At 54.8% G+C, this 14,497-nt stretch overlaps 1 protein-coding gene across 1 annotated transcript; it reads right to left on the bottom strand.

Annotated features, from left to right (window-relative positions):
• Positions 1-5,690: 5,690 nt before the first annotated feature.
• C3H2orf70 (chromosome 3 C2orf70 homolog) lies at positions 5,691-11,286 on the bottom strand. Its single transcript, XM_026846346.1, has 3 exons — positions 11,176-11,286; positions 10,848-10,960; positions 5,691-5,835 (listed from the first exon to the last, which is right to left on the bottom strand). The coding sequence occupies exons 1-3, from the start codon at positions 11,284-11,286 to the stop codon at positions 5,691-5,693; spliced, it is 369 nt and encodes a 122-aa protein (XP_026702147.1).
• Between the last annotated feature and the right edge of the window lie 3,211 nt (positions 11,287-14,497).

The raw sequence follows: 14,497 nt of genomic DNA on the forward strand, positions 1-14,497 counted from the left end.
GCACAAGGGGAGGAGAGGGCTTGTCCGAAGCTAAGCTGGGTCTGGACAAAATCAACCTGCATTTGCAAAACACTGAGCCTGACTTAATTAACACAACACGCCAAAGGCTGGGAAGAGAGCAGTAAAAACCTGTCACTTATCCCTGACATCTCTGTTGTGGTCACAGAATGGTTTGGGTGGGAAGGGATCTTAAAGCCCCTCCAGTGCCCCACCCTGCCCCGGGCAGGGCCACCTTCCACCAGCCCAGGTTGCCCAAAGCCCCGTCCAACCTGGCCTTGAGCCCTTCCAGGGAGGGGGTATCTACCACCTCTATGGGCAACCTATGACTGAAGGGATGGAAGGGATAAGATGGGCAGTGAAGGGTTTTCCTTCCCTTTCTCTCCTCACTTTCTCGCCATGGCTGTGTGAAAGGTGGGAATCTCTGCTAGTATTCAGGACATACATCTGCCAGACAGGTTTGACCAAGACCCACAGCAGAGGCTGTTAAAGCCACGTAGATGAGCTGGGGTGTCCTTCTGGGGCTTCAGAGCTGCTTGGAGACCAGCAGATAAAGTGAGCAGGGGTGGGCATGGGTCTTCTTCCCAGCAGAGAAGAGCTGCTGGTGGGGCTTTTGGCAGCTCTGTGCCCAGCAGCGCTCCTAGGTGACATGGGACAGCAGGCTGGGACGCTCAAACCCAGCCTGCAGCCAGGCAAGGTGAGGGAGGAACTCTCAGTGCAAGCTGCCATGGCAAGAGATCGGTCATGAAATTCAACACCAAGCGCAAAATAATGCACAAGGGCAAGAGAGAGCCACAGCGGGCTTCAAACGGGCTATGATGGCTTGGAGAGGCGCCCGGGCTTGAGGGAGAACCTCGCGTTAGGGGTTCCCGGGGAGGCAAGGAGGGCAGGAGTTTGGGGGTGTCAAAGGAGGACATCACTGCCAACCGTGTGCTGGGGGGCTGCTCGGGGAGGACATGGCTTCCAGCCATGTGTCTGGGGATGGCGGAAGGGCATAACTTCCAGCAGTGCATCTGGGGTTGTCAGGGGAGGGCATCGCTTCCCGCGCTGTGTTTGGGGGTGTCCAAGGAGGACATTGCTTCTATCTGTGTCTGAGGGTGTCATGCAGCTCTGGAAAACACACCCCAAGAAAAGCTGTGTAGGATGGCACAAGGTGGCCATCGGAGTGGCTCGGCTGCCCTAGGAGGAGGAGCGGGAAGACAGAGCAGGGCTCTTACACCCCAAAAAGGGGCAGCTCAGGAGGGTGCGAGGTCTGCAGGCTCAGGGTAACCTGAAGAAAAGAAATAGGAGACGGTCCTCGTCATGGGTTAGACTCATCTTAGAGCCTGGGCCTGACCCAGCAGGGGAAATCCCCCCATGAGCCCATCTGCACTGTCTAGGACCACTTTTGGGAACAGAAAGGACGCTTGTAAGTGAGAAGATGTCCAGGCATGTTGCTTCTCCAGCCCCTGGGTATTACAGACGTGCCAAAGCGAGCATGAGAGGGACGAGTGAGATGCCCAGGGGCACACCCCGCAGACCTCTTTGCCGTGCTGCCTCGCTCAGGGTGCAGGAGCACCTTCACCCACAGCGTGGAAGAGCTGCTGCCCCCTCCCCTCCAGCTGCAGGAGGGTGCTTGGCACGGCCCTTAGGTTTAACAAGGATTTCAGCCTCTTTGCAGACCAGGTGTGTCAGCAAGACTTGGGCTGTCGCCGTTGGTGGGTGTCTCTTCCCCATGACCACGACCGCGTTCCTCCTCCTGCATCTGGTGGTGGTTCCCACCAGCCAGCGGTGCAGCGCCTGGACCTGGGAACCCCCGGGGGCTCCCGGTGACACCAGCGGAGCCTTTGAGGCGAAGGCCCTCAAATTTGTGCTGTAGCAGAGCACCTCCCTAGCATGTTTTAATGACTGATGACATAGTACCCTCTACGCACCGCCTTATATAGTCCTCCCTGACACTTTGGATTTTATCCCTACATCATCCTTTTGATGGTTGGAGCTTTTCCAGCGAAGTAAAATTCTGTTGGAAAATGCCGGTCCCTGGAGCGTCACATGTTTTGGTTTGGTTTTTACAATATCTCAGGTTCAATGAACTCTCGTTGGTGCCTGGGCCGGGTCCGTGAGGCTCTGCTTGGTCTCGCTGCGGAGAAAACTGGAACAAGCAACCTGCTCCCAGCATGTCCACCTCAAACTATCCAGTTTGGCTCCAGTTGTGTTTGCAGAGCGGGGTGCTTTGGGTCCCTGCCAGGAGGTCCCTCCTCATGGGACACCCCCCAGCAGGTTTCTCATGTCTCTGATGGGGTCTGCAGGTAACCCTGACCCCTCCAGCACCTCCTGAGGGAGCTGCTTGGAGCCAGTGGGATTCCAGGGGGGCTCAGTGTGGGCAAGTCTCTCTCCTGAAGGCCTGTTTTTGAACATTTTCCCCCACGAACTCCAGCCACCTCAGGCTATTTCAAGGCCATCTTCCTATCCTGCCCTTGGCTTCTGCTGCAGAGAGGATGCTCCACCCCTTTATTTCTAACCTACCTGCTGCTCCTGCCCTCCCCATCACCCCATTGCATTTGGGGTTACCTCTTCCAGCCTCTCCCAGCACCGCAGCAGCAGCAGCAGATGACAACCAGGATCGGTCTGCACTGCAAAGGACAAATCCCATCCCACTGGGCCGGGGCCATGCAACAGCCTTGCTTGGATGGTGGGTTTGAGTTCCAGGCCCCAGGGCCCTGACGGTGACAGCCCCATGGGCAGTTCAGAGCTCTCTTTTCTCCCCAGGCCCTCAGATCCTGGGGAGAGCCCTGCAGACAAGCAACGCCATCGTGGAGGGCTGGGAGCCAAAGCAGCTGGAAAATGCAGCCGGGTTTTGCAGACTTCAGCACTTTTCCCTGCCAGAAGGAAGCTTGCCCCTGCCCCAGCTCTGCCGCCCAGGCAGGAGGCACCCCGTTATTTCTACCTTGCTCTTCCCCTGTAGCTCACCCCGACCCCTAATGCAGGTCCCCTACAAGCATGCACGGTCCCCATGGGATGTGGGTGCCTCAGGCTCCCCCCACACCCAGAAACGTCCTTGAATCAGCCAAAGAGGACTGACTCCTCTTGGGTGATTCCTCTTGGCAGGGGAAGTGTTTGTCCCTTGCCTTGCCTGCACATCCCTTGTGTGTCCCAGCACCGCGGCTGAGCATCGCTGTCCCACTGCCCAGCCGGGCACAGACACCCCGCAGTCGTGGCACCTGCGTGGGGTGAAACATGAGCGGAGAAAGCAAGAGGCACGTGTGGTTTCCATGCAAGCAGCCAGCTCAGAAACCAGTCCAAAGGACTGGGGTGGGGGGATCCCATAACCCCCCTTCTGCCTGCCCCCCCTGCCAGTGGCCGCAGAGCGCCGTTTGCAAGCGGCTGGTGCCCTCTAAAGGGAGAAGAAAAGGGAAAAAAGCCCCAGCGGGACAGACAGACACCCTGCTGCAGGACAGATGGCTTCTCTGGAAACAAGGCATGGGGGGGGGCTTCCCAGCTGGGTCTTACCCCTGCTCTGACCTTGCCTGCGAGACGCCAGAGCTGCAGAGCACCAGGACTAGATCATCAACACCCTGACGAGCACAGGGAAGCTGCAGAACCCTGGGAGAGGCTCTAAGGGTATAAGCTTGAGGCGGTTTTAGTTTGCTTCTTGTCCTGGGGAGAGTTGCGCAGCTCCAAATGGCCAAAAAAAAAAACCCCGGGTGCTTCTTCAGGCTCGTGCTATTCCTTGTCCCACCAAGGTTGCCACCCTGGCACATCACCTGCTGCCCGGGCCAGCCCATCTGCTTCAGCAGCCCCAAACCTCTGTGCTGTGGGATAAACACCAGAAAATGGGGCTCTTTGCTGGATCTGTGCTGCTTGGCAAGAGGGAGGGGAGATGCACCCACCCTCCTGGCCTGATGGAGAGCAGGTGTCATGGGTGCGAGAGCTCCAGGGAGGGGGCACAGACTAAACATGCCGATAACTCAGCCCAGCGCTCCAGCCGCGGTGGGGAAGGCTGCGCAAGGTGATGCTGCAGAGGGGCTTCCGCCTTCCTCTAACTTCGACACGTCCTGTTAAAGACATTTGGAAACATGGCAAGGGTTGTCTGCACCACTGGGAGGCTGCTCGTGTGCTGAAAACAGCTCCACGTCTCTCGGAATTAAAGGACTCCTGAAACAGGATTACCAGAAGTGGCTGTTCAAAATATCTCCTGGAAAGGCCGAGGTGTTCTTGGTGCCTTTGCGAGAGTGCCGGGGAGGTGGAGGGCAGAGGAGGCTGGGAAGTGATTAAAACAGTTCTTACCTCTGCTACACTCCATGCAGTAACTGCCAACATGGTTTGAAGCTTGGAAACCCACCCTGACGTTCTCAGGAAGATTTCTTCCCCATGGGATTCTTTTGCATCTGTTTCATTTTGCTTTCCTGGACTTAAACCTTGCAGGGTATATTTAGGCAACTCTCTTCTCCCTACCAGGGCCCAAATCTGTGCCGTGCCCTCCACACACCACGGCTCAGCACTCGAGGACGTGCTAGGCAGTGACAAAGCATGTCCCAGGCTAAAAATAAACCCCACGTTGGGTATCTGTGGTAAGATCAGCTCCCCTGCCAGCTCCCTGCCAGGCAGCCCTGCTGGGGGACACGGTGACAGACAAATCATCTCCTGGGGAGGTGGTTTGGTAAATTCTGGGCTCCCTCTCTGCTGCCACCACGTTTGCTGGACCGGGGAGAAGAGGGAGACGTTTTCCCATGATGGGGAACCACCTTGTAGGGTTTGGTGCTCAGACCTTGCCGTGCATGAATTAAAAACCAGGGGGTTCTCTGTGTGCTGAGGTGGCTGGAAGGACAAGTCCATCTTGGACGTCTTGGCCAGAGCAAAGGAAATAAGGAAGATTTCTTTGCAGCACCGGCTTTGATGTGCGGGGGAGCTCCAGGGAACTTCAAGGACAGGGTTATGGAGCTGCTCCAGCATTGGTGGGTGCTGGGGGTCTCACATGGGTGTGAAAAGGTGATAAAAGGGCAAGAAAAAAGTTCTCGCTTGGCATCTAAAATGTTAAGAGTTGGCTGCAGTCCAGAGCCATCGGCAAAGGAAGATTTGGGCTCGTCCATCCCGGGTGGTAACTGTGAGCTGCGGAGAGCCAGCAGGGGTGCTCCACGAACCCCAGAAATCCCCCCAGATCCCCCCAAGAGCTCCTGGAAAGGGGTGAGGGCCGAGATCCCCACAGCATCTTCCTCAGGACACCCTCCTGCAGCCTTGTCTCCGTTACCCTTGACTATTTTGTGCCATCCACAGGCTCATCACCTCCTCTGTGGCTGCTGGTGACTATGCTGAAGTCTGTGTGCTCTTCCTCACCATTTCTCACCCCAGGTGAGAAGGTCCTGGGTGATGCCCCCCGCCAACAGGCAGAGCCTGGACCGGGGGAGAGCTGCCTTTCCACCCTGGTGGGCAGAGGCCAAGTGGGGGCACTTTGCCTCCCAAAGAGTGACCCCATCAAACCGAGCTAATCCCCTGCCTGTCCTCAATCTCTCAGCCCACTCATTGCCCCAAATGGCAGGAGGAGCTGTGTGGTGGCCAGCTGCCCCCTCTCCCTGGAGGCCACAAAGAGCATCCCTGCCGCATGCGGGCAGGTCCCTTTGGCGCACAGAGTCCAAGTCAGCAACCAGCTCCCTCTCCTTTATTTTCCCATTGCTCCCCTTCCAACTGGAAAACCAGGTTCCCACCGAGGGCATTGCTTAGGCTCGGTACTCGAAGAAGCAGTCTCGGAGCTGTCTCTCCTGGGAGGTGACCCTCTTCCCTGAGGGGAAGGTCTGGTAGGTCCGCAGGTTCACCGGTGACACTCGCAGCAAATGCCAGCGGGTCTTGGCACTGAGCGGGGTGCTGGGGAGGAGGAAAGCACCAAGAACGGTTGGAGAAGTTCAGGAGGCAGCAGGTACAGGCAGGACTTACGGAGGTGTAGGCAGGGCTTAGCCTTAGGGCTGTGCTCCGAGGGCACTGGGGCACCCACGGCACTTGTTCAATCCAACCTTGCACTGGGCTGATGCAACCTGTGACCTCCAGGCAACAAATATTAATGCAGGCACAGCTCTGCATGTTGGCGTCACCCGGACAGGTTCAGTCACATCTGCATGAGGAAGGACCCTGGGGATGAGGAAGAGTTTGAAGGGGTAGAGGGAAGACACAGATGACTTCCAAGACCACCACCACCACGCACACCCAGTTGGGGACACGTTGTCTGTCCCTCCAGGAGCTGGTCCAAGTCAAATAATTTCTGTGGGCATGTAAGGAACTGAAGGAATTAATGGCTCAAACATTTAGTGACACAGAAAATCTCCAGGAAAAACTGTGGCCTTTGTGGTTGGTCTAAGGAATGAATTATCTGTCCAGGGGAGTGCAGAGTGTATCGAAGGGTGCACGGCTCCGCTCCCCTGCAGTCGTATTGCCAAATTCCCTAGGTGAGCCTCAAAGGGGGGAGATGTAGACTGAGTAAAACCTTATGTTTGAGGTAAGGACTACACTTGAATTTATGGCTGTAGCCTCAAAGGAGAGCTAAGAGATTGGTAAGAAAGACAACTGACACCAGATGGAGCTGAGGGAGCTAATGGCTCAAGAAGCAAAAACTGAGGGAAAGGTCTGGGGGGGAAATCATGACCCCTGATTCAATTGGACAAAAGGGTCAACACACCCCATTGCCCCCCAGCACACACACTGAGCTCACACTCCACCTTTTCCCCATCTCTCCTGCAAATGAGTTCATGGAACACCTGCCTCTCTTTATCTAGTATGCAAATCAGCTGATAAAATGAACTTAAAAAGTGACAGAAAACTGCTGGGTGTGCACCCCCCCCACCCAGGATGACCGACCCAAGACAACGCTGGATCCTTGGGCAGTGATTCAGATTTCTTTGACTCTTTTCTTTCTCTTTTCTTTCTCTCTTTTTCCCTTTCCCTTTCCCTTTCCCTTTCCCTTTCCCTTTCCCTTTCCCTTTCCCTTTCCCTTTCCCTTTCCTTTCCTTTCCTTTCCTTTCCTTGGTATGTACCAGGCAGCCGGAGTCACGGTCAGGCCTGGAGATGGTGGTCAGGGTCAGGCAGAGCCCAAGGGACACCCAGCCGTGAGGTAGGTCTGAGCTCAAGCCCAGCTCCAGGTCCAGGTTGGGCTGGAGGAGGTCCACGACCAGGCCCTGTGGTGAAGCTGCAAATGGGGGCTGGTGCTAAATCTGCGGCTTAAAAACGGATCCCAAGGGAAAGGAGGTGCTGGCCATCACCCCCAGCTTTGCCCACAAGAGCTCCTAGCAGCTCCAGGACTGACCTTGGCCTCTGCCAGCTAAACTCCTGGAAGGGAGATGCCCTCATGGGCCCAACAGCGTCTGCTTTACTTCATCCACTTCCAGCCATCCTTCTCATCCCACATGTTTCTCTGCCTTGCCACAAGACCGGGCCTGGGTGAAGGACAGCCTCCCCCGCTCCTCTTTGTTTTGTCTGGGCAGCGAAGGGTTGATAAGAGCTAGCCAGCCTAGGTAGCCACAGCAGGCAGCCAGGATGACGCCTCCATGCCCATTGATCAACCTCTCATTTAAGCAGCTTCTCTGAGCTCCACACCCAAAAATACGCAGATTCCTGGACTTCTAGGGCGGGCTGTAGCCAACCTCGCCACTCAGAGCCCCACCATGACTTCCCATCTTGCAGCAAGGAGGGTCCAGCTGCCTCCTGGGCTGTGCAGGAGGGAAAGTGGCCAGTGAGGCAGCGGCAGCATCCAGCCCCCCCGTCGGTGTCTGCAGAGCTGCGGCCGGTCCGAGGCCCCTGTGCAAGACACAGACACGCAGAGCAAGGGCCACCGAGATGGGCTGGGGAACGGGGCGCAGAGCCCCCCCGGGGTACTGGATCCAGCACAGGAAGGACACGGACCTACTGGAGCGGGGCCAGAGGAGTCCACGGAGATGCTGGGGGGGCTGGAGCCCCCCTGTGAGGACAGGCTGGGAGAGTTGGGGGGTTCAGCTGGAGGAGAGAAGGCTCCGGGGAGACCTTAGAGCGGCCCCCCAGGGCTGAAAGGGGCTGCAGGAAAGGGGGGGGACACACAATGACACTTTTTACAAGGGCATGTAGTTAGGATAAGGGGGAACAGTTTTAAACTGACAGAGGGGAGATTTAGATGAGATCTGAGGCAGAAATTGTTCCCTGTGAGGGGGGTGAGGCCCTGGCACAGGCTGCCCAGAGAAGCTGTGGCTGCCCCCTCCCTGGAAGGGCTCAAGGCCAGGTTGGACGGGGCTTTGGGCAACCTGGGCTGGGGGAAGGTGGCCCTGCCCGGGGCAGGGGGGGGCACTGGAGGGGCTTTAAGGTCCCTTCCCACCCAAACCAGTCTGGGATTCGATGTGCAAGGAGAGGCAGAGAGCTGGTTGTTCAGCCTGGAGAGGAGAAGGCAAAGGGGGATCTTATTTCTGCCTACAGGTACCTAAGGGCAAGGAGAGGGTCCAGAGGATGTAGAGCTGCAGGAGGCCGGAGGATGCACCTTGAATTTCAAGGTGCACGGTGATAGGGGCAGCGATGGGCACAAGTTACAACAGAAATCCAGCCAGGTATAAGGAAAACATATGAAGATACTGTATCTGAAGCCCTGGAGGTTTTTTGGCGTTTGGTGGGTTTTTTGGTTGGTTTGTGGGTTTTTTTTGGTTGGTTGGTTGGTTGTGTTTTTTTGTTTTGTTTTGTTTTTTTCCTGGATTTTACACTCCTAATGAGCCACAGGAATAAAGCACTAGGGGGCACCCACGTATTTCTGCTGGCGCTGGCCCCGGCCGCCTCCCACCGCAGCTCAGCTCCCAGTCCTGTTCTGGCAGCCCTGTGGGTGCTTTTTCAGCCCATGGCAGGTCCAGTGGAACCATCCCAGGAGGCCAGTGCTGGGCTCAGAGCTCAAGGCAAGCGGGAATTTTGGATGTCAGCTCTAACTCACGTTGCCTGGGAGGAACAGACTCCTCTGACAGCTCCTCTGGTCTGTGGAGGGTTGGGCAGGACGGTGGGGGCTGTCGGTGCCGTGGGTCTCCATCCAAAAGCGTGGTGGGACACGGGGCCAGGCTGGGACACGGAGCATGTCGGCCCCGCACAGCCCACGGCTGTGAAGTTCAGCCCTCTCAGATGAGTTTACACTGTGGGGTGATGCGAAGTCTCTGCAGGGGAGTTTAGCTTCACTAGTCCCTGAATTTGGGCTGTGGTCTGTGCTACTCCAGGTTTTAATTTCCCTTTATTCTTGCTAAAAATGATTTATGGCTGTTTCTTTCTAACTCCATTCATGCTTTCAGCGCTGGGGAGAAATACCCAGCTACCTAATCCATATTTTAGCAGTGCTCCGTCTACTTCTGGCCACCTTCACGCTCCAGAGCTGCTGACAAGCTCCCTCACACTGTGCAGCCTCTGCCCCGACACCCCCAGGAGAAGCCCCCCGGTGACTCTCTGGGCGCGATGTTTTGGGGCTGCTCAACCCCTCGGCGTGCCAGCACGGTGCTGGGGCAGGGAGGCTCAGGTGTGACACGTGAGGAGCTTAAACAACACTTCAGCATCTGCACCCCAGGCTGCACGCGTGGGGTATTCCCCTTGCCGCAGGGCTGCCACGCGCAGATCGGTAGCAAAGGTGGTGGAGGAGAAAACAAAGACTGGTGGTTTCTATCTAACATAACCGCAGCTCTCGTCTGTCCTGGTTTGCAGCTCTGCCTGGGGATATGCTGGACCCCCTCCCATGGGGTAACAAAAGTATTTAATTTGGGGTGATAACAGATACTCTGGCGAGAGGTTTGTGAGTATGAGAGGTCTGTGAGTATGAGGTGTTCTGACAGCAGCAGTTTTGGGAGGAGATCTTATGTCTCAGAGATCCTGCTGTGTTTGTTAGTGTAGAAACTGTGCTGGCGGGCATGGTGAGGGATACAGCAAACAAAAGCCGCCCATGAGAGGCACCGAGGGCTGGATGAGGACCAACACTTACGTGCTGCCCCCAGGATGGCTGCTCCACCTCCCTGACCCTCTGCTCCATCAGGACAATCGGTCCAGGGAGGATGAGGAATACCCACGAGCTTCACTCATAGCTTTTTTTCATGAATGACTGTTAGAGCCATGGCAAAAAGGGGATTTTTGCCTTTCAGTTTTTATGACCTCCTCCCCTCTCCAGGACCCTGCATTGTGGAGGTTCCTGGTGAGCGGAGGCCTGGACCCACCAGGTCCCTCCGAGGAGCCCCAGCTCTGCCCATGCCCAGCCCAGCCTGGCTATGGGGACGCAGGAGCTATGAGCCAGGGTTGGGGTTCCTCCATCAGTTCATCTCCAAGTCGCCATGGAGATCTGTTTGTGATGGCTTGGGTAGTCAGTGGGCAACCTGGGGGTGGCAGCTGGACCTTTGGCCAGCTCACATGATGGGTTGCTAAAGTCTTGCCTTTTCCAGCAGCCACTTTAGTATAACAGTGAAGTAGAACTGTTGTAGCCCATAGCTCTGCTCTGCCACAGTGGAAAAGGTCCCAGGGAGCAGCAGATGCTGCAGGGTGTCCCACAGCAATGAGGAAGGGAGGAGACGGGACACAGAGCCCCCAGGATGCTGCACTCCAGTTTTTGCCAGGGCTTTGAAATGAATAAACATCCAGAATTTCAAACACACAGCTGGGAGGATGCTCGCTTTTAAAAAAAAAATGCCCCTGGGATTTCTAAGTCGGGAAAAAAATCCTCACAGCCTTTCAGATTCATCTAGTTTCTTCTTCTCTCATTTTTCTGAGGACAGAACATTTGGGTGAAGGAAAGAAGGAGGATCAGGTGTGGGGCTGACTCTCCCCCAGACCTCTCCAGTTTCATCCCACTAGCCCAAGCCCTGGGAGCTGGGTGCCCCCATGTCCTAGGGCCCGTCTGCAGGGACATCTCTACTCACAGGTCAAGTGGATGAGGAAATCTCTCCTTTTCCTGCGAGGGCAGCACAAAGTAGGGAATGGGGTGCAGTGTCCCGCTCCTGTCCCGGTAAAACTCACGGTGCTGCTGGCTCAGCTGCAGACAAAAGCAGATGTTCAGGTGTTTTCTCTGAGTTCAGGCTTGTTTGGGTTTTGTGAGCACCTGAAACCACTTAGCATCACTTTTGGCTGCTGAGGCAGCATCCCTGCCTGCTGCCTGTGCATGGAGCTGGGGCGGCGAGCCTCCCTGCGTGCAGGCAGCAGGGGAGGGGTCAGCCGCCTGTACCCCCCCAGAATCCCCCGTGTCCTCACCTGGTAAAACCTGCCCAGCTCCTGGGATCGGGCACCGTCCAGGCTGAAGCGGGTGTGTGGCCACGGGTCCTGGCATGCTGGCCCGGTCTGGGGGCCCTGGGGGGATCTCATGCTGGTGCTGCCACGGGTGTTTCTGAAGGAAAACGCTGGGTTTGGGATGTGCCTTCAATACCTGCATGGGAAACGTGGTCAGGAAGGGCCATGCTGGGGCTCTCCAGGAGGAGGGAGCTGCCTTCCCCTTCTCGGCTCTGCAAAATACCCCCAGGGAGCCAGCACTTGCCTCTCTGGGTTTAAATAATCCCGCTTTAGCAAAAAACCACCCCACATTTGATGCACAGCACTGCATTTGAGGATAAACTCAAGGGATTCTGGTGATAGAGGGAATGGCGCCGTTGTGACCCAGGACATGTTCAATGTTCATTTTCCTTTTTAAGCACCTTTCCTTGCATTCTGGAGGTGCCCCAGGCAGAGAGCTGCTGCTGCCAGACGGGGTTTCCCCCATCCCCGGCTGGCACCCGAGGAGTGGGAAAGGGGAGCAGCTGATCCTTCTCCTGGCAAAAAAACAGCAGGAAGAGGGAGAATGAAGCCGACCCGCAGCACCCAGGAAAGGTCAGCGTGAATCCCTGGTGGCCTCACCTCCCAGGTCTCAGGCTGAGGCTGTGATGCCAAACTCATTCCCACCGGGCTGAATGGGGAGATGCTGCAGAGCATCTCGGGGGACCAGTCCTCTGCTGGAGTGGATCCAGATGCTGCCTCCCATAAAACAACCAGGAGGCTCTCCCAGGCAGGGAACAGCCCCCAGATTCCCCCTTTCCAAAACGCAGAACAGGGAATTCATCAGGACACGGTGCTGGCTGGCCCTGAGAGCAGGGGAGGGCTGCACAGACTCTTTTCTACCACTCCATCCGCCCCACAAAGACATTATTTGGATCTCCCCTTAGCTCCTAAAATCCAGTTATCACTAATAACGAGTAGGCAAAAAAGAAACTGCATTCCCCCCTTCAGCCACCCCAGAGAGCTCAGAGGCCTCCCTGTGTGCTCCTGAAGTGTGGAAATACGTCATTATTCTCCCTCCACCTTCTCAGCAATCGGTTTTCCTGCAAAGCCCGGTGTGCCGAGACACTGCAGCGTCGGTGGAAAGCGCTTCTTTTCGCCAAGCAAACTCACCCAAGGCACATTGGAGTTAATTTTGCTGCAGTCTGAGCTGCTCTGCCTAGAACCTGACACCAGCGTTTCAGCTGGTGCAGGAGACCTTGGCTCTGAGCGCAGAGCTGTATCGTTCTGCAAAAGCCAGGAGAAAAGGAATATCTTAAGGAAAAAGAAAGAAATAACAGCCCTTGTGCCTTGCTGCCAGGGCAGAGAAAGCAGAGCTGGGGAAGAAAGGAGACAACTGAAGGTGAAAATCAACAATGAACTGTTTAGCACATCCCCTGGTCAAGGGGAGCCTGGGGCTCGCTGAGCTCTGTTCCCCCCCTCCCCAGAGAGGCTGCAGAGGTTGTTTTTCAAATTCCTGTGGATAAAACCACTGTCCTGCTGCCTGTCCCCGCAGGGTCTGGGCTCAGTGGCCCTGGCAGCCCCTGTGCTGAGCCCAGGCCCTGGCCAGCCCTGCTGCAGGGACAGCACTAACCCCCAGCAGACACCCCAGGTATGAGCACAAGTTCATTTGTGTGCCAGGCAGCAAGATCCTGATTAACATTCTGGGGTAAACACAGCACAAACCCCCCTATCTTTCCCAGGAAAAGTGCATTATATGTGAGGGTTTTTTCTGCCCAATTCCAACTGTGTACATTGAACATACAGGACGAGAGAGCCAGCCCATTCCCTCTGGTTTAACAGCCAAATAATGAGCATTTCTGTTGTCTGAGCCTCTTGATGTGCAGCTGCTGACACTGCCCTGCGATGCTGTTCACCTCTGCTGGTATCAACCCGTTCCAAAGCAAAGCAGTAAATGAAAATATTTGATATGCAAGTACCCTGTTGCTTGCTACTCTCCAGTGTGCTGGAAAGATTTATGTGAACAGGTACAGGCAGTAAAAAATGCAGCACGTGTTTTAAACGTGCAAGCACCTACGGAGCCAGAAAGGTCCCTGGGCTGCAGAAGAGGATGGAAAAGTGAGAGATTTGGCAGCAAAGCTGCTTTGAGGTTGAAGTGGTGAGATGTGAACTGGGAGCAGGCTGTCAGCCAGAGCGCTGGATGGCTGAAAATGATGTTCCCCTGTTTTTTTCAGTCTTCACATCAGAAGCTTGCAGGAAGTTCTCTATGGCAGCATTGATATGACTGGGATCATAGCAACATTCAATACTGAGAATGGACTTTAAATGCTGATTGAATTTTCAACAGTTACCAAGTACTTACAGCTGTATGCACAGTGATAACTTTATACACAGGAAAGAATGTTCTCCAAACACAAGGCTAGGTAAACATTTGGTCCTAGGAAATTCTGTTAACTAAATTAACTGCAAAATTGTTTATGATCTATTGTAGATATTTAAATCTGAATAGATCTCTTTATAAAGGACATAATAAAATGACATAACTCTATGCCTGTTGCATTAGGCTTGCCATTGTTGTGATTTAAGTCAGGCCAGCAGCCAAACGCTACACGGCCGGCCTCTCCCTCTCCCCCTCCCTCTTCTGGGGGATGGGGAAGAGAATTGGAGGGGTAAAAGAAGACTCATAGATTGAGTTTAAAACAATTTATTAATAAAATAATACAGTAATAGAAAGTACAAACGGGTAAAGCGCAATATGAGTGCTCACCACCCACCAGCTGATACCCAGCCACTATGGCTAACAATCCGGAAGAAAACCAAGATCCCAAAAATGCAATCTCAGAAGCGAGAGAGAAACTCCTCTTTGCCAGCCGACTCCTTTATATACGGAGCATGGTGTTACACGATATGGAATTGGCTAATTTGAGTCTGGTGCTCTGGCTCTGCTCCATCCCAGCTGTACATGGGCAGGACATGGGGAGTTGGAGAGCCCTTGATCTCTTATCAACAACTGAAAACATTAGTTTATTATCAGCATTCTTCTCATACCAAATCCCATACTGTATCCAAAACACAGCACTCTTCTAGCTACTAAGAAGAAAAATTAACTCTATCCCAGCTGAAACCAGGCCAGTATCCACAATAAGGATTCCACACCATTTACATTATACTCAGGTTCCATGTTTCCCAATGCATGATATTTAATCACCATCCCTTTTGCTGGTCTTTGATGTATACATACAGTTATCATTCCCTTAGCCTATGGGCCATGCCTCCAAAATTCATTATCCTCCAGCCATGTATTATTCTTGGTTTTCATCCTTTTCCA

Source organism: Athene cunicularia (assembly GCF_003259725.1).
Source record: "Athene cunicularia isolate RWA chromosome 3 unlocalized genomic scaffold, athCun1 chr3_part1, whole genome shotgun sequence".
NCBI lineage: Eukaryota > Metazoa > Chordata > Aves > Strigiformes > Strigidae > Athene > Athene cunicularia.